Raw genomic sequence first — 22,500 nt, 5'->3', positions numbered from 1 at the left:
TACTCGAGGATATACCATTTCAACGCTGATGAAAATGCTTTTGGTATAGCTACTTTGGATGTAAATCATTGATTTAAATTAACATAAATTTGTGGAATATTATCCTTAATTGAATTTTCGTATAAAGTTCTTTTAGTAATTAAAATATACTGGCACATTATTTGCGTGCAAACAATTCTCTCAGGGATAGGGCGAATAATAAGTCCCTGGGATAGCATTCAGCAGCACCATCAAGTGTCATTTTCATCCTGCTCTCCTGTACCCACGACTTGCTGAGGATCACACGCCGTTTGTCGCGACAGAAAGAAGAATGGTAGAGCAAAAGCCAAAACATCCCAGGAGACTGAACCGGCGGTCCAAGTTGGCGCGCTAATAAACTCGTAAAACGCTTCACATCCTATACCCCTGGCAGAGCGTGAAATATGCGTCTCGAGCCAGAGCATGAAGGGGAGCAGCGGCGTACCGTCGCAGTCGTCGGCAGTCTGTAAACATTGTGAGCAGACTATGCAACAAAACAGAAAAACAAAATGCGCCAAGTATGCTCGAGTTCTTTCGAACTAATGAGAGCCCAGAGAATGCTTTAAGCTCCCTGGAGGGATACCGTTGTGATTTACGGTCAATGGACGCGATGAATGCTGAAAATACTAGCGACTAGTATGCCCATTTTAAGTGATTTTGTGTTTCAATGAATCGAAACATTCCCTTGAATAGCATATCGAAACCGAATAGAATAACACAACGACCATTTCAGTTTACACAGCAGATCGTGTATCGGGGTATCCCAATGCCCTTGTAATTCTTAAATGTGGCCGCGTGCAACGCACCGAATGCCAAATTCCCCAATCGGAGAGCAAAAATAAAAGTTATATCGACAAAGTTTTCATTTTTACGCGCAAATTATGGTATGCGGATGTTCGTGTAACTTTTATGTCGAGCAACGACGCACACCCCCTGGGAGTAAGGGGTCTCGCAAACATGGGACCCTCTAACTTCTTGGACAAATTTGTACAGATTAGCAGGTCGGTGGTGGGTTAATCGCGCCCCTTCGCCTGTCCTGGGTGGCATAGAGGAGAAATGTTTTTGCTCGATTCCAATACAAGCATCGATTTGTTCTTCTTTCTTTTTTATGTTTGTGTACTGGTGTCCCTGAAGTTTCGTAGACTAATGTTATTTATCGACGGTCCTACTGAATGGAGATGGTGTAGATAGAGCATCGACAATATGTTGTGTTGATTGAGAGTTATGTTCAATCGTTGTCGAGAGTAACTTCCCACTTTGCTTCGTTATCGCTGAATTGACAGTTCAGCTCAGCACAGCCCCGCCATTTTTGTCTCATATTATGAACGGCTTTTCGGGAACAATAATTACCTTCATTGTGTCGGTCGACAGATGAATTGACCGGAAGTCGGTAATGTTTATATTGTTGTTTATATTCATAACAGAGCTCAAATGTTAATGACGAGCAGCGAACGACCGACCTATAATGCAGTTGATTATTGAATGAGAAACATTGTATCGTTTAGATGGTTTATAACCAGATTATCATCCTTGCTGCTCTGTCACCGTCTGACCGACGGGAAGGGAATGCGTTCCAAAAAAAAAAACCTCATGATTATCCGCTTGCCAAAAGAAATTTAATCCCTCTTTATAAAATGGTTTCCATCTGGCCGATGCGGCGTAGAGCAATGGTGTGGTGTTGTATTATCCATCACCACCAACACCACGAGCACCACAAAACCACCGCTGGCCGTATTAAACTTTGTGCTTCGAGAGCATTGTGCCATCACCCAGCACAGGACTCGTTCATTTTGATCCATCGCTACTCTACATTTTTCGTTCCATTCCACGTGGCCAGCTCATCCGTTTCTTTATATTAAATTATGGAGTTTTAATCTCATTTGGATTGTTGGTCTTATCTTTCGACGCTGTGCTTTGGCATGCGAGGTTGGGGTTTTACCGTTGGCAATACGCTGAGCATTGTATTCGATTGAAGTATAATTTTTTTTGTATCACATTCACACCAGCCGTGCTCTACACAACCATCATATTTTCAAGCTTCGACATTACACATCATACGAGACTATCCTTAACGATTGGCGAGAAGTATACCGTGAGTCTTTGTGGAGAACATTTCGGTACGAACGAACTTCGAACTGTCCATTTGGCAGTTGCTAGTGGGCTTTTTGGTCAGAAAGTCGCACGAAGTAATTTCCCTACGGATGTAAACAATTTGCCCCGGGTCCTCTTGGCCGGGAATGTTATTTCTTCTCCACACAAGCTCGACCGGTGCGAAGTGAGCAGCTTCCGGCTGTGTAATTGAACGGAAATCGTTTTTTTTTATCATATTCTGCAAGTGGACACATTGGTCAGATACATAGAATGCCCCAGAAGGATGTAATGTCCTATGGCGATTTCGATTGTGTTATCGGCGGGTTTTTTGGTTTTCAAAACTTCAAACAATCCATTCGATCTGCTTCCTAAAGCCAGAGTGATGTAATCTCAGGTTTAGGGAATTCGACAAAGTGTTCAAAGTGTTCGACCCTGGCCAGGTTGTGAGATGTTAGTGTGCTTTGATGACCTTACCTAACTTCTTCTTCTCTCAACATCCCAAGCGAGCATATTTGAACAAACGCCGGTACGGCTGAAGTAGCTGGATCAGCAGATCAATTAACTCTCCAGCGGGCAGACGATGCTACTCTTGCATACTTTTAGCGCACACAGACCCACCGCACCGCACCACCCACCGAAGTTACCTGTCTTATCGACGGTGCCTTTTGAGACCAAAACGGGAGCCAACGGTGGGAGGCAGCCGCCGCCGGGCCTTTGGACCGGGTTTTTGTTGGGCTGCGGCCCTGGGATTTTTGTCCGGCCCTGAAGCTATGGTCGACCCTGACAGTAAATTCAATTTGCGGTTTACGCAGGCCCCCGGTACGGTTTACGATGCTGGTTTCGGACCATCTCGCCGGTTTCGAATGCGGATCTGGTGTCTCGTCATCGTGCCCGGGTCACCTCCACCCCCTTAAGGGACGGGTTGCTTGCTGGACGCTTGGTGGTATGGTGGTGGTGATGCTGGTGGCTTTTCGGTGTTGAGGTTATTAGATTTGAGCGGTTCCAGAAACATTCCGCACCATTAATCGCTTTACCCGCAGCCGCTCTGAAGGCTCACTCACTGTCTCCCTCTCTCTTTCTTTCGAGAAAAACCCCCTCAGGAAATCCCTGGAAAATGGTGGAATTTGTCGCAACCAACTTGGTTGCGACGGTGGTTGTGTGACGAGGTAGCTTCGCAGCCGTCGCAGCAGGCGCATATGATGGATTGGAATCACTTTTAAAATGGGTCCTTGTGACCCAGTGAACTCAGATTTACCTCCGGTGGATGTGCGTGTGTGTGTTGCTATGTGCGGTCGCCAAGGGTGGTCGTTGTAATTGATTTTCTATTTTCCACACGCTTTTTCCACCGTTGTGCCAACAATGTGTTCGGTTTTGGTCAAGCTTTAATGAATCCAGCAACGTCTCCCGCCGTTGTGCGTGTAATAATTGGTGCCGCATGTTGACCACCACTGCTGACCATAAAAGTAATGGCGAAATTACCGTTGATAAAACAGAGGCTATTGGCTACGTTAATGCGCTTGTTCCCTCGCTCGCTAATAAACGGGCGGGAATGAAAATAAACATTACGGTGTAATAAATAGCGCAACGAAAAGCAATAGTTTCCACGTGCACCACGCCGGACACGTTGCCCTTGTTTGATCTGGCGGTGTAAACGGGAGTTGATGATGTTGGTGCAGTACGGATTATTTTCGAAATTGGTTTCACATAATTTCGATTGATCGAATACAACCGTCGGTACGCGGTACAGCAGCACATAAATGAAAGACATTCGGCACCATCGGTGCTTGCCACGGTTTAATACCATTTTGCCGAATCGATGATTTTGAGCATCAGTTCCAAACCGTCAAACTGCGGGTATTTTAAAACAATTCCTCCCTCCTCTGAAAAACGAGCCAGTGCGGTATTTGTTCTAGTGAATTTGAAACCGAATCGTTGCCGAAATGTGTCGTCGTGTGCGTTCTGTTCTGTTCGATATGTGGTATCCAATATCCGATAGCCCTGTGATGGTGGTTTTTGATGTGTTCTTGGTGGTCTGAGGGGGCGAGCTGAAGGGAGAAACCACCAGAAATGGTAATGATACACGTTCGTAGCATGGTAGCCTATACGATGCCTTCGATGGTGGCGCCCCCTAACCTGCTTGTTTGCATCTGGCAACAGGTCAATTTATTTTTTCTGCGAAACAAAGTGCTGTGTCATGCGGTGTACTAAGGAACTTTGCGAATATCTTTTCATTGTTTTTTTTGCCTTCGATATTGGTCATGCATGTCGTGGAACAGGCGCTTTCTTCCGACCTGTATCATGTATCGTTCGATGCTCCGAAAGCAACCGAGCTGTGGGTAAATGGAGGAAGCTTGCTCAATTGCCGCAGAGAAAGAGAGTGAGGCGGTGGAGCGTGTCCTCGCGCTTATGATCGTATCTGTGGCCTGTGGTGCACCAGGCGAACCCATCGAACAGTGTTTCAATTAGGGACGCGTTTCCTTGGTTCACGGGCATTGGATATTTATGTGGACCATTGTTTCGGTATCGGGATCAAAGTAATGCTTGAGCTAGAGGGACCAGATTAATCTGTTCTTCGTGCTTGATCTCTCGGCGTGTTACGGTCTATAGCTCAATTTTCCTTCCCTCGCTATGTTATGCCATCAAGCATGTTTCGCTTCATTGGGTCATTTTTAGCTACAATCAAGACGTTCACTGGCATGCTGGCAAATACCAGCTACTTCCAAACGAATTGACAAAAAATCGACGCTTTGGAATACATTGGAAGAAGGAGCAGTCTTGTTCCAAGAATTAGTCGGAAACAATTTGGTCGATTTGCTGTTGTCCATGCCGTTGGATGCTCTAGGCTTTGACACGGACCAATGTAACGAGCGTTTCATGCCCGGTGGGAAACAAAGATGGTAAGCATCGTCGTCTTTGCTTATCATTAGGCCCGTTCTGATTTTGGATTTGTCTTACGACGATTGGATTTGCGCCCCTGTAGCGCTCGATCTGCGGTTCTACGAAGCACCGGGGTAGCATCTGTAAACGTTCCCATTCTCCCCATAATAATGGATGTTGCCTTGACAAATACCGAGAGCACCGTTAGGCGGTGGCCGCTCTCGTATGGTGCCAGGCACTCCTCGCCGCTCTAACAACGCCTTAAAGCGTTGTGTTCTCCCGACCGGCTTCAGGGCCGCGTGGAACGTGTAATCTAAGATAATTTAAACAAATTCACATCGTCTCGCGTAGGGATCGGTTTGGCTGGTCGGGCCCATTAACATGATGGAGTATGTTCGATGGTTATATTCGCGTTCGAGGATGCACAGGCTCCCGGTCGGTCGCGCCCGCTCGGCTCGGCATGATTATCGTCGAATAGTATGCATGAACGCAAAGGAAAACCATAACGCGGAGCTGCGGTTAGAACTTTGGATAAGCAAATAAAAAAAAGACACACACTCTCTCTCTCTCTCTCTCTCTCTCTCTCTCTCTCTCTCTCTCTCTCTCTCTCTCTCTCTCTCTCTCTATCGATTCCTCTGTTTTTCTCACTCACTCCGTCTCTCGTGGTTGGGCTTTTGCACGCTTAATTTACGCAAAGATGCGACTCCTCGAAACAAGGATGTGGAATATGCTAATGAGCGGTTCAACTTCTTTCTGATAAGTGTTTCCCGGGAATGTTTTAGAAGCAGCAGTAGCACCAGTAGCACAGTACACAAAGGCGCAGCTTTCACATCGGAGATTTTTCACTTGTAAGGGTGTGTGTTTGTGTGCTATCGAAAAGTGTTGATATAAAGTGTTTACTTAGGGAAATTCGTTTTGGCAAACATGCAGCAAGTTTTGATCTTGACTTTGAATTTTCTTAAGACACAAAATTAAATGTTGGATTATGCTTCACATAAACCATGCGCACCTTTGCTACGGCCGGTAAACCAGTTGTTTAATTATTTTTCTGCCGAAAGTCTGCTGCTTTTTCTTTCAATCATGGCATACTTCTGAGTTAGAAACAGTTCGGATCAGCAATTTTCAAGCCGTGCCGGGAAGGAGGAATGTGCGGCTCGATATCATGCTGAGGCTCTTTTCCGCGTTTCAGGTTACAAGTTTTCGCTCGCAGAATCCGAACGGAAGATGCTGCGACGTTGCTGTGCTTCGTTCTGCTGCAAAACAAATAAAAAGGTAGGCCACGGAACGGTGGTTGCCATCGCATGAAATGCGACCCCCGAAAAGCTATCTTTTGTCAAGCAGGCGAGTGCGGTAAGTCTTTTCATGGAACCCAAGTAGGCTTTGGTTGAAAGTGTAATTGTTATTCGAGATGATTACAGCTGAGCCGTGCACACGCGAAAGTTGTTCTGCCAAAAGAAATGGCCCAACCTGCGAGAAGTACCTTCGGGATGGCAATTCCTCTCGAAACCATTATTAAACATTAAATTGAGATTCCGTTTTTTGATCGAAGCTCGCGCCTGATTTAGAATAAATTGCAGTCGAATTATGCAATTTTAATTAGATCTATTAAATCTCAGGCATATGAATCTCATTAAATTCTAACTGTTTTTACCATCTTAAATCAAACCCAACCTTCGTGACCCAGATAAGAACTGGAGCAGCATCTGATTCGCTTTCTGACTCTTCACCATCGTTCGTTCTGTCTCTCCGCCGTACGGTCGCAGAGCTGGGAGTCCCTTCAGTCAAGTACCTTGTTGAGCTTCTCCGTTGAAAGTCTGCACTCTCATCTGTTCTGTTCTCGCTCACGAAAGCGGGCACCCATAGTCATTAGCATAACCTTAGCACCATTAGTTCAAAATATTAACGCTCCCCCTGCCACAAGTTCTGTATGGGTTGCGCCGTTGATGGAGCAGATGATGTAGAGAGTGTGGTGCCACGTGTGCCAAGCTGCTACCGGGGGGTAATTGTCGGGTAAATCTCTGTAACAACATGCACATACTCTGCACCAGTTGATAAGGGCATGATAAAGTGTGTATGCGTGTGAAATGGTTAAAGGGGCGCGCCAAGGAGTGAGCTTTTGAAAAATTAATTTCCTCAAAAGCCAAACGCCCAAAAACCGTCTTCCGCCCGCGAGTCCTAGCGAGCACGCGGTCGACGAGATCCGGAAGCACTTGGGGTTGACTTGGTTTGTATGGTAGCATAGGGTAGGCAGCCATCCAAGATGGCGCAAAATGGGAATTTGAATAAATAAAGTGGCTCCGGTGCGTGCGTGTGCCTTGCGGTAAACTGCGCCTATCCTGGAGAGACGAGCGCAACAAGAAGCTGGAAGGTTTTAGTTGGAGCAAGAGGTTTGTCAACGGGGTGAAAGTGGTGCGCGTTTTACGACCGCTCAGTAATCACATTTTGGGGTGTGGTTGTGTCCCCTTTTTAGCCACACTGGTGCGATAACAGTCGCATAACAGCTAGCAGTCCCTCCGAATGTTCGGTGCCGGAACCATTTCGCGCCACAATTCGCGGGTCCTTAATCTTAATCTTTAACTGTGGATAAAAGGGAACCCCAGGAACGGTAACGGGAACCGGGGACCACCGTACGAACGATGATGGATGGTGTAAGCGCGCGATACACGCGGCCAGGTGCATTAGAAGGACTGTCAAGACGAGTATTCAGCTCCATTTCGGGACTCGATTTGGTGTTCGTTTCGTTCGGAAAAGGCCATTAATCAAACGATTAGAAGTCGCGGCGGATACGATACGAATGTGTGTTTGTGTGTGAGTATTTGAAAAGCAGCGGGGCCACCTACTTGCGTAGTAACCGACGTCATTGTTGACGTTCAGGATGCCAATCTCTTCGCTGGCCAGCATATGCGAATCCCAGACCTTCCGGTAGTCGGGATCGTGCAGCACGTCGAACACGGTGTCGGCCGTTACGTCGGTGAACTCGGTGTGGATCTTGACCATGTTGAAGTTGCAGCCGGGGACGGGACGCGTGTAGACCTGGGTGTCGGACTTGGACAGCTCGAGCGTCCAGCCGTCGTGGTTGTCGACCAGTCGTTTCAGCGCTTCGAAGTCACTGTCGTCCGCTATGCGTGCCATTCGCGTCCTCGGGTGTGTGTGCCGCTGTGAAGGAAGGGTGAGAAGATTAAGAAGATGGAAATGGGAGTATTAGACACGGCGGCTCAATCGCGGGCGTAAAGAAAATCAAATAAATTGATTGTTTTGTTTTCTTGCCTGTGTGAGATGATAAGTTGCAGTGAAGAAGGAGAGAAATGGACCACAAATGTCAAAAATAATTAATTCACTGGCAGAAACCCCTCAATCCGACCTGGCCTAAAACACAAAACCCGTATTCATTTACATCGAAAAAGCCACGAATGGTACAGGGAAAGAGACAAAGAGAAAGGGCCGCAAGTGAGGCGGCACGATGATTGACGGAGACCCATTTCCCTATCTACGTGGGATGCTCGCGAATGGCAATGCCGGGAAGGCTATTCTGAGCCATGCGTTACGCTTGACTTCATTTCATTCCATTGCGACTCAGTTTCATTAATCAATCCTGTTCAATCAGGCAATTCACGGTAACTTGTGATTAGGGAAGGGGTCAAACGACAAACACTAATTGCGACATGTTATGGTCTCAGCGGTCCAGGATACGCCGAAACTAGCATCGTTTGTTTGTTGTTTGCTGTACAATGTACTGACCAATGGTACGGAATGGGGCAAAATGTAGGATCCGAACCGACGGACCGAGCTTCTCAAGGGAGTTGACAGTCAACAACAGCCAGCAGCCCGCAGGCCAGCAGTCCGCCTGTGGATCCCGGAGCAAGGGTGTTAGCATTTGGTGTCGTAATGGACGGATTCAGTAACGCGTAAACGAGTGTTTTGGTGCGCCCCGAAATTGGAATAGATGGGCGCGTAGGTGAAATGTAATTACCTTCTCTCGGTCCGTGCGACGTCGTGTTTACGATATATCGGAGCTCGATATCGTTAATGTGACATTCTTCCGTTGGCATTCGAACCATGGGTGTTCCCAGCATGGTGCACCTCTTCCCTTACCCTGACCCCCCCTCAAAAAGCAATATTCGGCGATGGAAAGCACCGTGCTGCTTTGTATAAAAATGATCAAAAGGAAGCAAAGCATCCCTTTGCCGGGTTGCCCTCATGTTTCGCCGGTTTTCCAAATTTCCACGTTTTCCAATAAGTCGCTTCCGGTGCGGAACAGTTCGCTAAGTCGCTCGCCAAGCATCACTAAGCCACAAAAACCACTTAAAAGCAAAAGAGGTAACGCTTGTCGCAAGGCCATCGCAGTATCATCACCCTCGGGTACATAATTACTACGGTATAGGGTAGAAGAATGGCCATAAAAAGGGGTGTTCTCTGCAGGCATTGGTGGTGGTGGTGGTGATGGTGGCTGGCGTAGTGTTTTTACGGCTATGACACGCAATTTATGAAATCATCCCGGTCCCAGCATCTCCGGCACAGCAACTGGTGGTGATGGTGGTGGTGGTTGTGATGGTGTGCAGTGCCTTTGGTGTCTCGGTTTGACGTTACGTCTAAACGATTTACGCCGCCGGAAGGTATTGCTCTGGTAGCCCGATGGGGGCGATATGTGTGAGTGCATCATACCGGGAATGCTCATTTCCTTCGTGCCGGCGCTGGCACTGGGCGATGATCGTGCTGTTGGCACCGCACCAGAGTGCAGAGGCACCTTTTATGGTTATCGTATACCACTTTTTGGGATTTGCTTTTATGCAGAGGAGGAAACGCTAGGAAGAACCATTTTGCCAACGAATCACTGCGCTTCGATATGCAGCTGATAAGAAAGGAGAAGAGCGAGAGAGTGAAAGAGAGAGAGAGAGAGGCACAGAGCGCGCGTTTCTGGAATACGGACGTTCGTTAAACCTTTACTTTAACCCGGAACACGCACGTACAGAGCTCTATATGTGGTATTACGTACAGGTTCCATGGCTGATAGTGACTGTATTCGGATCGTGCGCCACATAACCGGTGGTCCGCGTGAGCAACGTCCGACAAGCGAATGTACACCAGCGAGGGGCCCAGGTGTTAACAAATGGTGAGTCAAATTTCCACATGTTTGCATTGCTCCAGTTTCATCGTCTGGTGATTGCTGGCTGCTGTTGCTGATAACCTTGCGTCTTGCTGCAGTTACCGCGATCATTCTGCTGTTCAAATCGCCTGAGGTATGGGACGATTTGTTAAAAAAAAAAAACATCTTTATGCTTCTGCGTTACGTACTGCTTCCAACATTTTCTGCAATTTGTTTCATTCTGCAGCGAGGTCAGGTTATTGCTGACACGGACAGACCAGACCGGCTAGCATGCTCAAGCTCAAACCCCTCTCTGGTCCATGTAGTGTGTGCTTCCATTAAAGCCACCAAAAGCTACGTCGCATGCCACTGACAGCAGCGTGATCCCGAAGGTAGTGCCTTTGGGATAGCAACTCCCGGAATTTAACCGTCTCCGACATGTTTACACATACCTTCGTCGACCGTCTCTTGTGCGACACGTAAGCTGGTACAGCAACGGTACAGCGTGGCAGTGTATATCCGAAATAAAAAAAAAGCCAGCTTCCTTATGTCAACCTTTGGGGTTCCTTTGTATCCGGCACCAGGGGACAAACCGCGCGTTTCCGTACATCTTTGTCGATTGCATATGAACCTTTGGGGCTCAAAAGAAGCTCTGTGAGTGGACTTTGCTGAGTAGCAGGAGAAGGACCTGCCTCAGACGAGATGATGACGATGGTGATGATGTGTGTCGCAGACCGTTCTCAGCCAGAAGCTTTCTCTCTCTACTGGTGAGAAGCGTGGTGGGAATAGGACAAACGTCAAAAAAGTCTCAAAGCCGATGTGCTCTTTTGACATCTGCTACATACGGGTCAACGCTGGTTGCCGCCGGTATATGTAAAAAAAAGCATGGAAAACACTCGCTCGATGCGAGGATCCTATTGAGTTCGTGTATCATCACGACACTGTCACCTGTGGACGGAGGCCAACCGATCCCATCACGCTGACATGTAGGTTGATTCCGTTTGTCCTTTCTTTCGCAATCTCTCTCTCTCTCTCTCTTTCTATCTCTCGTTACAATTTCAGTTGCGTGTTTTCTATCGCGCCTAGATGACGATCTGTCGGCATCGATAATGAGTCCGATTCTGTTGTCCTTTTTGCTCCGGAGTGACCATGTTGCTACTTCTGTTGCTGCTGAATGCTTTTCAATTGATGTAATCAGAAGGGTGATGGAGGAACTGTGCCGGCGGAAGAAGCTATAGGTTTTGTCCGCTTCATGGCACGACGGTATAGGCGATGGTCGATAGCCAATCCAATCAACAGATACGATTGATTCGGAATGTGTTAATAGAAATCGTGTTTTTCTCTCTGCGGTCAGATGAAGCCATCCCTTCCGGCCGTTTATCCATGGGAGGTCAAACCTGAGGAGGTGATAACGATAGCGATGAGCACGTTATCGATGACAGCGATGTTAATGGGTTGAAGAGTTGAAGAACTATGCAACAATTTAAAAAATCAGAGATTTAAAACAAATCCGAAGACTTGCGAGCACAAATATCAATCATTTCACAATCCACGTTGTGGAGTTCTGTACTTCGCCATTACTTTTCCAGTTCTGAAGTCAGCCATGAATCCATGCTGGGAGGGTTTGTTGCCGTGGGAAATTCTGCATCTGCATCTGCTGGTCCTTATTTAATTAAAGTTAGTGATGGCTTCTTTACACCCAGCCAGCAGCGCCTCTTGATGATGTGGTGGTACACGAACCATGCCCGTTGTCACGCAATCGATGCTATATGAATCTAATAAATTCTCACCAAATGGCCATTTCCCAGACACGCACGGCGAAAGTTGTAAGCCCTCGCAGGCACAACACACCCTCAAACACATCGTCCCACGCCCTATGCTGGCAGTTGACGTACGGAAACACAGAGAGAGAGAGAGAGAGAGAGAGAGAGAGAGAGAGAGAGAGAGAGAGAAAGAGAGAGAGAGAGGGTGCAAAACAATTCTAGGACCACACGCCAGCGAGACACTTGAATTCAATTTAATTTTAGCCCGGCTGTACTGTATGTACTTCTGTGTGTTTCAATGTTTCCATTCTTATTACTAGAATTTCGTTTTTGCAGAAACTTCTTTGCTATATCAGGACGGTTGTCAAGTGGACAAGGTTGATTCGTTCAAGAAGCAATCGTTTAGTGCGAGTACTGTTCGTTCCTTGGACAGATCTTCCAAATGCCGCGACAATCAGCTGTCAACGTTGACTTCTTTTTTATTTTATGCATTTGTTTCGTTGGTTTGTTTCAATTCGTCGCAATGCTTTTGCTGTTATCAAATCAAAGTCCTCGAAGAGGATGTTCAAATTCCGGCACCTACCGTTCCGAGTAACTCTCGACAGTGTCGTTCGCTATCGCGTCGAAATGGCAAGCAATTTATCCTTCCCGTAGGCTCTAACCTAACCAAGCGTCTCACCAGAGCGACAGCGCCCCTGACGGAAGCGTCTGACAAGCATAAGAAGCGAGTTGACAAAGTGTAAACTGAATTTGCCTGCTTCTTCCGGACGTCGGACCGCCGATCCAGCGACCGAACCGTGTGCACCTGATGAACTTTCCCCGATGCGATGGCGATGTTGAAAAAGGCGGGGAAAGAAGACGGAGGACGATGGTTAAACTTTTACCACCCCGAGCCAACGAAGAAGCGCTCCCGAAGACCGCTTTTCTTCAAGTGAGGACACGTTCGCCATGAACCGGTATCCCCGGCCAGGAGGCGAGTTTGGATGTAATAAATGATTCACACACAAGGTCGGCAACACACACACACACTAGACGCTAGGCCGTAGACCTAGTTTTTGCTGCCTTGAAAATATACTGTGTCTTGTGGCAGAAGCGCCCATGTAGACTCTTTCTTCCTCCCGTATGGTGTGCTTTGTGCTCGTTGTTGGATAAAGATGATGCTGTTTTGTATCGAGTGTCCATAATCATCGCCGGGCGCCTGCAGGGGCGGGAGACTACTACTACTTCCTGTCTGAGTTCGTCGTACATGAGCCATGGGACCGGAAGCGATAGCATCGAACGATGGAACGAGGGGGTGGGGTGGGGGGAGGGGGTTGTGGGGTTGACTCGGTTGTGAAGTGTTTGCCTGGCATATGTGTGTCAGATTTGCATGTAGAAAGCCCGATTATCAGTGTGCCCCGGCCCTGTCACGAGACTGATAAGGCGAAAATCGATATTTTATCTTCCGTCGTTCCCTTTCTCTCTTGTTATCACTCTCTTGCTCCGTTTCCCTCACTCTCTGTTTTTAACTTTTCTCTTTTTTTTAATGCCTCGGGATGGAATTGAATCTTAGGATTAGGATGAAAACAGAGGAAATTGGTTTACTGTTGTTGCAGATTGTATTTTAATCTTTTATCTCAATAAACAACCCATCAGCCAGCCACCCAGCTAGATAGGAAAGCTAGCGCAGAGCTTGCAAATGGTTGCTCTTGTAGTGTTTCATGTTTTTAAGAGCATCAGCTAATGGGAAATTTGAATTTACATGAGATTTCACTTAATGCATCCATTGAGAGATTGATATTCCAATCATTACAATTACGGCGAAATGATGGATAAGTGTTGACAAGGCAACATCAATAACAATCATCGTCCGTTCGCTGCAATGCATTAGTGTTACAGCATTGCGCGGCGCCTTAAAGCGTCGTCTCTGTTTAATCACTTTAAATGCTTTTTTCAAGCTCTTTGTATGTGCTTCACACAATGGAGCAAAGCTATTTGTGCGTTACTGTGGCACATTTTAGCTCCTTTACGGGGAGGAGACTATTCGCTGATGGCTTCTCGATAATTCAGTAACAGTTTCGGTTCTCCGTGCGATCGTCTGCTCCTCCTCATATCCCATTCATCATTTGCAGCACAACGGGCGCAGCCGCCGAGGCAAGGAATCATCAAACAAGTCCATTCTTTGGTGGCTTGTGTGTGCGTTGTGCGTGGGATTGGATATGGTTTTTTGTGTGCGTACGTGTGCGTGTGCTTGTGTGTTGGCAATTTAACTTCGTAGCCTGCTCATAACTGCTCATTTGTGATGCTGTCATGTCGTATCGCCAGCTAGCTACGTCGGCTTACTCGTGGTGGCGGGATGGAAGGCGACGGAATTCCTGCGTGTCACCGAAGCGGCTCGTATGCCATAAATAATACAAGTAGATGACAGTACGAGTGACTTTCACCAAATGGAAACGCGCTGCTGTTATGATGGTCGCATTCCGAGAACCACCCCCATTAGAACGCATTGCCCCAGACGCCCGCGTCCCTTTTGCCTTATGTTTGATTCAGGGGTACTTTGATAATTTGGCAGAAGTTTTGGTAGAAAAGCACCCGCCTGCGCCCCGGCAAGTGGTCCTAATCTAACAGCCCTCCACAACCATCCTCCCGCCCCCAGGGGGACGGTACGATTTTCCTCTTAATCAAACTTCAAACGTCATTGATGCTAATCAATTGCCAGCTGAAAACGGCACTCAGTTCGTTGGTGTGTGGGATGGTTGGTTGGCTAGGTTAACGTGATTTCCTAATTGAATTAGACGCTGATTGGGCCCTTTTGCCCTCCCGGATTACCGTCAGCTTCAGCATCAGGCATTCATTGGCAGTGTTGTGCTTGATTCAAGTTGAAATGGTTGGAGATGGAGAGTGTGAGCAGCACTAGACCAAGCGACGCACGTAAAACCATTGTTAACCCCTTGTTATATCAAGAACCATCCCGTGTACTCGGTTTCTCATTCTTACTTCCACCGAAGTAACTCTTAGCCACAAAAGTAGCAGTTCCCACGAAGCAGCTTCAAGTACTTCATTCGAAGCATTGAATTCCCTGATGGGCGATGCTTCACAGTAATGACGTTGGTGGCGAGCTCTTTTCGCCCCTTCATCTTGAAGGTCAGTATTTGCTTCATGGTTGCTATCGATCAGTTTGTTATCAGGAATGGTTCTGGTCTCCAAGGGCTTAGTATTTCCAGCGATAACTACTTTTGAAGCTACACAAATAAGAGCTTGTTCTGATATTTGCTCACTACTAATACTATTTATCAACCGGGTACACACGCGGTTTTACGGGATGCGGACAATGAATCAGATAACAAAAAAATGTCAATAAAATGGAGGCGCCTAGTAGGCGTATCGGAGGGATGGAGACGCATGGTTGCCATGGAGGCGCATGGTTTTTTGTTGTTGTTTGATGTTGGTTTGATTTTCAAACGACCCAGGGGACGACTCTCAGGGCTATGGCTGTCCGGTGTAGTAAGCTGCATGGCTTTCGGTTATGCTAATTAATGAGATTGCGCACCGTACCCCACTGGAGCACACTCGTACCGTAGCATGTTCCAGAAAGGAAGAGGAAACCTTTTAAGAGCGGGGAAACACGATACACGTTGATGTATGGTGGTATGGCAAGGTGTGTGGTATGGTGGCCCTTAGGCACGCTCTGATTCATGGCTCGATACTTAAACCTCGGGAGTCAAACATACAGTGTACACACAATGGTGGCGGATAGTGTTATTTTTTTTTTGCTGTTGTTGTTTATGGCTGGTTCCCCTCCTCGGTATGTTGTTTGCAATCTAGGCCACAAAGGTACTGGCTAGCACGGTCGACTTATCGCGCTGGACAGAGAATGTTAGTTCCTTGACAAATTGAGAATTGAATTCCGGAAAAAAGCAAAAGAAAATGAAGCTCTTGGTACACCATGTTGTGTTTTCCAACGGTTACATTGTCAAGCGCAACAGTGTGGCCGTAGGTGATGGCAACGACACCGCGAGCCCCTTGCGGTAGACCACGTGAGAACATCAAAGGCCTTTACCCTTTTTCTCCCTCACTCTCCTCCCACAGGTGGAAAGGTTTCGTTTCGATTCCTGCTACCTCTGGCCGCGCTCACGACACTCGCTCGACTCGCCATCGCCGTCTCCAGTTCTAACTAGAATGTATCACCAATACTTACTCTGCACCGTTCGTTCGTTCGTAGTAATATTCGCTTGGTCTGCCCTCGGCTTCTCTGTGCTGCGCCCTTTATGGCGCGCGTACCTCGTCCTGCTTCCTTTTTCGTTCTTCGCGTTCTTCGTTCTCCGTTCTACATCACGACACCAACCGCTTTCGAACTCATTCACTCGCGTAACTTCGGCTGGCAAGGAACTGCTCCCACCGTGATCACACACATACACGCACACGCGCCTTGACAGCGGTCTAGAAGCACCAGCAAGTGCACACGTGGTACGCTGCTGACGACGGATGCTTTGGAAGCGCGCCTCGTTGCACCATTCTTTGGCCGACCTTTTTGACTGCAGTACACGCTGGTCCGGGGTATATCGGGTCACTCGTGACCGTATGAATCCATTCGTGACAATCGGTGACAAACGTGCAGGGTCCTGCGACCGACGACTGCTCAACATTCGTACTGCGGTAGTTGCACTGTACTACTGCATGTTGTGCACGATGATCGCGGGTAAATCCAGCGTCATGTACCCAGCCTCGTTCACTCGCTTTTACACGATAAGGCTAAAGATTGAATGGTACTTTACGGTTGCTACTCCCTAACTGTGCACACGCACGTAATCGGGTGAATCGTTTGGGAGGATCGTTTTAGCTCGTAAAAGGGAATTGCCTCTGCACTTTACGCCCTTTCCACGCACTAATCTCCAGAAAGCCTTCTCATCACATCCACCGCCCAGAAAGACCAAATGAATCAGAATGGGCTATCGCTATCGAGATCAAAGATACCGATATTGACCGGGTGGCGAAGTGAGGCGCTGCTCTGCTGCTTTCACTCACTATCTAAGCCCCTAAGGGGGTGGCACGCGGAAGCTTCCCCGGGGTGGGACGAAATCACGCATCAAAATGCAGCATTCTCTTGACGGCAACCAGGCACATACACACACACATGCAAACACAATCATACACTTTTACGAATCCACTAGGGGTACCCTGTTACCCTCTCTTTCTTTTTCACTCTACCGTCTTACTCCAGCAACACTGGTCTCGTGAGCGACACACAAACGGAACGAATGCGTGACACGCGACGTCGATGGTGGTGAACTGTGGGCGAAAGGGGGTGGGATATGGCGCGCGCGCTCGCTCGTCGCCAGACCGATCCGACCGTGGCGAGGGTCGAATGTTCACTCCGCGTTTGCTGCAGCACCGAGCACGGTGAAAGCCAAAATTTATACTAAACGCATAGCAGCCGAGCTTCCGTCTTGCGATAAGCGTGCTTCGGTTGTCAGTTCGGTTGTCGGGTGGTCGTTCGGTTGGTCGGGCTTCTCCAGTCCAGTTCTCGTGAGGTCCACACTCCCGTACGCCCGGTATTAGGGTGACCAGCATCTGTGAGCACGGATTTCTTGGCATTGCGTTCGTGGCACTGGATGAATTGTGGGAGCGCGCTGAGTTCCCGGTGGCAACCGGCATCATGATGGCACCAGTCGCTCACGAGGGAGCTGGGTGTTTGTCATTCATAAACAAACCAGATCAGCCAGCAAGCGTGGTTGGCAGCAGCAGCAGCTGAAGCAACGGCGTGCGCATGTTCGTGCTAAACCCAGCACCGGGTGGCTGCTGAGCACTGCACTGCACTTGTACTGCGGCCACAGCTCCTCAGGACGAAGCACCCTAGAGACTTTGTGAAAGCTTTACCTCGCGCTTTTTCATTCATGAAACGGAATGGTAAAACATTGAAGGATACTTTAAGACATTGATTTCAATTGGATACTCCAATGGGTCGCTTAAAGGAATCATTTTGCCAATTATCAAGCTGGAGAATGCTGTTATTTGGAAAGGAAAACGGTTTACAATACTACTCTACCGACCGGCAGAATGAACACTCCGAACGCTCGTGAGAGAGTGAAAGCGGAAAATCAATATTCTGCCTCCGCTGCCGTCTACGTGTGGCCGGATAGTGTGACCGCGTGACCAGTTCGGTTCGCAATTATATGCATGGTGTCCCGGTCAGTGCATGCGTGCTGTGTGAGTGTGTGTTTATTTTGTGGATAAAACAAGAGTTTTCATCGTGAGATTTCAGTCTGGATCGTTTACAATTGGTCCTCAACAAAACCGTCGAGTGTTTGATTCAGGCTTCAACGAGATTGCCAGCTCGGCACAACGGTGACGAGCTGTTGAAGGGCGCCCGTCCTGCTCGCGGTCACCAGCTGACGACTGCGAAAACCACTCGCCACTAACACTATCACTAACGTAACGTCACCGTCCTCACCGGTATTGGTGTCGTCGAATGGGCAAAGAGGCTTCGTTGGGGTCTAGTGCGGGATCGTTGTCAGTGAGTGGAGCCAGTGTTTTGTAAACAAAAGGGCTGGCTGCAATCAAACCAATCCAGCGGACAACGGTTGATAGCAGGTGAAGAAGCGTGGCATGGTGGCAGTAGCGTGCAGTGTTCGGTTAAGTAAACTTGTCAGGCCCGTCAGCGCTCGTTACGTCTGGCAACGCCTCGCGGGAATTTCTTTTGTAGCTGTTCTCACGCAACCTCTTGGGGCATATTCAGTGAGAATACGTTCGGTATACGATTCTCGTGAGGACACGCTGCAAGGATTAAGCCCGTTTAAGCCCGGGTAAGTGGCATGGTCCTTGTGTGTCCGTTGAGTTTTATGATTTATGATGAGCCCGATAATGGTTGGTATGTTGTTTGTGGCCGCTGCTCGCGATGCCTATGATGGGATGTGCGAGAATCGCACTTTGCAGCAAAAAGATGAAAAAAGTTGGCGGCCGGAAATAGTGTCACGCAAATGAATCATTAATTTTGGCAACGGACAGGAGAGGCCGCTCTGTGGGCAACCAGAGTACTATAATTAGCCACTAGCGTTGGCAATCGTGTACGCCGCCGGCTTATTTGAAGTAAGCGGATTACAGGATGAACTGAAATCCGTACAACTGGAGCGTTACATGCGATTCTATAAATATGATACCAATGTGTACCGTCATGTTTTTCATTTTTAGCATCATCCTGTAGTTCATGACCATCGCGAAAACGATTTGTTATGATTAATAGCGAAGTCACATTAGCTTACTTGGGGTTGAAACCACTTGGAATTGTTCGCGTGAAGAGCTTATACCTTCTAGCTGTGTTGTGCTACTTAGACATCACATCAACATCAGTCTCCGCTACTGGACTGCTATCAAGTATCGATTTGCGATCGGTTGATCCAAATCCCGTCGCATTATTTTCTTTGCAACCTACCGGCTTACGCCCCTTGGCCCCTTTTTTTCACCGGGAAACAATTATAGAAATAGCTGCATGACCTTTCAAGCTGGAATTGAAAATGTTGTGACCCGTTTCTATCGCTTTATCGCATGGAGAGATGCTATGACCAATTGTTGTTGTCCTATGCATTGATCGGAGCGTCTGTCGAGGGCATGATATAGGACGTATAAACGACTGGCTGGAAAGGATTATCGTACGGAGAGCGGTTCACCGGCTTCAATATTATTATGTTGTGGCTGTGCTCTTCGTTAAGAAAAGGGTCTTCTCTTTGTTGAAATAGTTTTTATTAGTTAAGAAATAAAGCGATTAAAGAGGTTCCTAATAAAAGTATATCCTTGATCTTTTTTATCGGTACCAGTAAAGCACGAATTGCATTGTTCGCAACCAGCCCAGCATTGTTTTGCATTCACCACTAAAAAGTAACCTAGTGGCCGTGTTCCCTCTTTTCGCGTTTGCTCATATTCTGCGAAGGCGAAGAGTAAGTGTTGAGTGAGGATTTGCTATTCCATGAATAAAAGAATAGGGTCATTAGGAGCATAAGCAAGCTCACGCGTAAATGTCTTTGTCCGCTGGCATCAACGGGAGCGCATGTTTATAGATTGAACAGATAGACGATGGCGGCAAGTGGAATGTCTATATTTCGTCTTCTACATCGCTTGTTGAAAGTAAGACACCGAATGACGCCATTTTTTCGAAGCAGATAAACTAGAAACATCGTATCTTTTGCATTAAAATCATATTTTGCGAATTAGCTTCCTTTTGCGTCGTTTGGGATACGATCAAACAAAAGGTACTTTTAAAGGACATCATCAACGTGACCTTTCTAACACCTTCGGCGCAATTATTTAAAGCAGATTTCACGTTTAGATCGACCTTCGTCCCTTTTCTTTTGTCCATATTCGGCTCCAGCATTTCACCATGCACCTGCATAAGATCAAAAACTTGAGCAACCACTCGGAAGCCTGTCAACCTGTTCTTTTTCCTTGTTTTTACAACTTCACTCAGGCATGACAACATGCCCTTCATCGTTACGACAGCAAGATGTCCCGTCAGAAAATCATCCTACTCGAAGGGACGCTCAAAGGACTTTATGATGCCGGCGTCAAGCTCTTTACCCTTAAACCGGCTTGATTTTTGAAAGGAAACACAACAAAAAAGCTGTCTCATCGAGTCGAATCACGAACATCTTTTCATCTTCCACCAACGAGCGACCAACGATTCCTTCCCGTCAAACCAACGATTCTTGCTTTCTGTGTCGCTTTTATCATTTTTTTTTTGTTTTCCAGGGATACGCGTTTCATAACCAAGCATCCCATCGTTTTGACGGATGAATGAGATGCGTTGAGATGAGGTTTGCTATTGCTTTTCATTTCGCTTCCATCCGATCTGTTCGAAACTGATAGAAACAATGAAAGTGGTCCTTGGTAGTGAGAGTGTCCTCATTGGGTTGAAATTGCTAGAAAGCGTCCCACTGGCGATCCGTTCGGTATGATAAATGAGCGTAACGTCTTTACCACTTCGGGTGATTAATTGGCTTTCTACTTTCATTTGCTTTTGTAAATGGAAACGCGCATCCGCTTTCCGCCGTCGGACCGTTCTCGGGTAGCGTAATTGGCAGGAACGGTAGTAATTGAAAATAAATTAATGAATGTCTGAGCTGGTTGATTGATGTCCAGCAGCTTGGACATTGGTTGTGGCTTACAGAAGGCAATGGGACATCTTAGAAAACTACCTCCCAACGTTAGCATGCGTCATGTTTACATGCTCGGTAGGAGCAATGGGGTTGCTGGTTATTTGAGATATGTGCCGTGACTGTCGATCTGAAGTAGTCGTCTACTCACCAGTAATTGGTAATTATAAAGTTCTCAGTTCTTCGTTAGTTGGAAATGAAATGCAGATGTTAATCACCACTGGGTTCAAATCCTCACCTCAAAGATGATGTTCGTACCGTAAGTGGTGGCGGTTGCTGAGTAAGTGATGTTGCATCGTAAAATGATTTCCCATTACTTTACACATTTTGATGCAAGTAGTCGAATGTACGTCTCGACTGTAAGCAAGTTTCTCCATCTTCATCTATTCATCCCGTGCCAAAGTGGGTGCTAGAAGGACAGACAAATGGTTCGCTGAAGGAGCCCACCAAATGAAGATGTTCACGGTGATGATGGTGTAAAGTTTAAATTTCCTTTTTTCTCCTTTTTTGTCTGATCGTACGAAGCAAGTGCAACAGGCAGACGGAATGGCTGCCCTTGTCTGCGTTGCTATGGTAAAAGTGGAAAAAATGCAATTTAAATTTTCAAACTGTGCACTTTCGTTCGCGTTGTCGTTACCGCAGGCATTCTTTTCGTGATGTTCGTAGTGGTGATGCATTCCAGTAGATTGCAGCTTTGTAAGCCAAATAGCTAGCGGGTTGAGTCGGATTGCGAATGGCGTGAGAAATAATACCCATATTTTTCCCTTTTTTTAAATCACTTTTTTCATAATAAAACCTTTTTGCTTTACCTTGTTGTAAATTTACCTTATTGTTTTAATATTCATTTTGTAGATTATTTTTTTGGTTTGCTCTTGCAATCCAATCTACTTGAAATTTGCAATATTTAAGAGTACCCTTCAGAGCTGACTGGATGCGGAAGAGGCGACACTCACGTCACAGCCCGCGCTGCGTCTTAACTAGCGTTCACAGCGGGTGCGTTACACTTGACATTGGCTCATGGCCATGAGTATCAACGTGGTGTTCCTCCACGTCGTCGCATCGAAATTTCCCTCCCGCTGGCCATAAACCTATCGCAACGGGCCTTGGCAGATGATAGAATCACTTGAACATGCCACATTTGATAAGCCAATTATTGCTTGCTAGCGTCTCTCCTTTTCAATCTCAACACAGATAGCGCAGCGTCGTGGAATTTGGGTTTCCTTAATCGATGAAGCGTGGACCGTGTTTGACCGTTCGCCAAACTGGTGTCTGCCCTAAACCGTATGGCGCGTGGTACGATTTACGTGTTATTGATAAGAAGCGGATTGAATCATACTCCCCCTTCCGAAAAGTGCGTACTAGCGAGCGAGTGCTGTATTTGTGTCAATTAGTGGGAGAATATGTGTAGCCAAAGCGGTGGTACTATTATAGACATGGATGTGTATTAGTTGGGCTTCTGTCGCAGAGGAGGCCACAAGAAACTCATGGCACTGAATCCATAATACCGTCCGTAATCTCTAATCTGTTGGTATAACTTGGTATTTTC

General features: G+C 47.1%; 2 protein-coding genes across 10 annotated transcripts in view; one reads left to right on the top strand and one right to left on the bottom strand.

The window, feature by feature from the left end:
• LOC125960086 (START domain-containing protein 10-like) overlaps positions 1-17,301 on the bottom strand; it is a 19,757-nt gene extending 2,456 nt beyond the window's left edge. Inside the window, exons 1-2 of the mRNA XM_049693271.1 lie at positions 16,010-17,301; positions 7,827-8,142 (exon numbers count right to left, since the gene is read on the bottom strand). Coding sequence (XP_049549228.1) covers positions 7,827-8,118 — 292 coding nt within the window. The 5' untranslated portion in view covers positions 8,119-8,142; positions 16,010-17,301. The remainder of the gene's footprint in view (positions 1-7,826; positions 8,143-16,009) is intronic.
• LOC125960055 (phosphopentomutase) overlaps positions 1-22,500 on the top strand; it is a 55,166-nt gene that overhangs the window by 27,259 nt on the left and 5,407 nt on the right. Inside the window, exon 1 of one of the 9 annotated variants that reach the window (XM_049693221.1) lies at positions 10,051-10,096. The exons of 6 other annotated variants lie outside the window; for them this stretch is intronic. The gene's annotated coding sequence lies outside the window, so the exon portion shown is untranslated. Of the gene's footprint in view, positions 1-10,050; positions 10,097-18,025; positions 18,403-18,431; positions 18,615-22,500 lie in introns of those variants that run through there. 2 more of the 9 variants (XM_049693218.1, XM_049693215.1) reach the window with 2 other exon arrangements.

Source organism: Anopheles darlingi, chromosome 2, assembly GCF_943734745.1.
Source record: "Anopheles darlingi chromosome 2, idAnoDarlMG_H_01, whole genome shotgun sequence".
Taxonomy (NCBI): Eukaryota; Metazoa; Arthropoda; class Insecta; order Diptera; family Culicidae; genus Anopheles; species Anopheles darlingi.
Note: the sequence above shows the minus strand (reverse complement) of the source record. Positions and strands in the feature narration are given on the sequence as shown.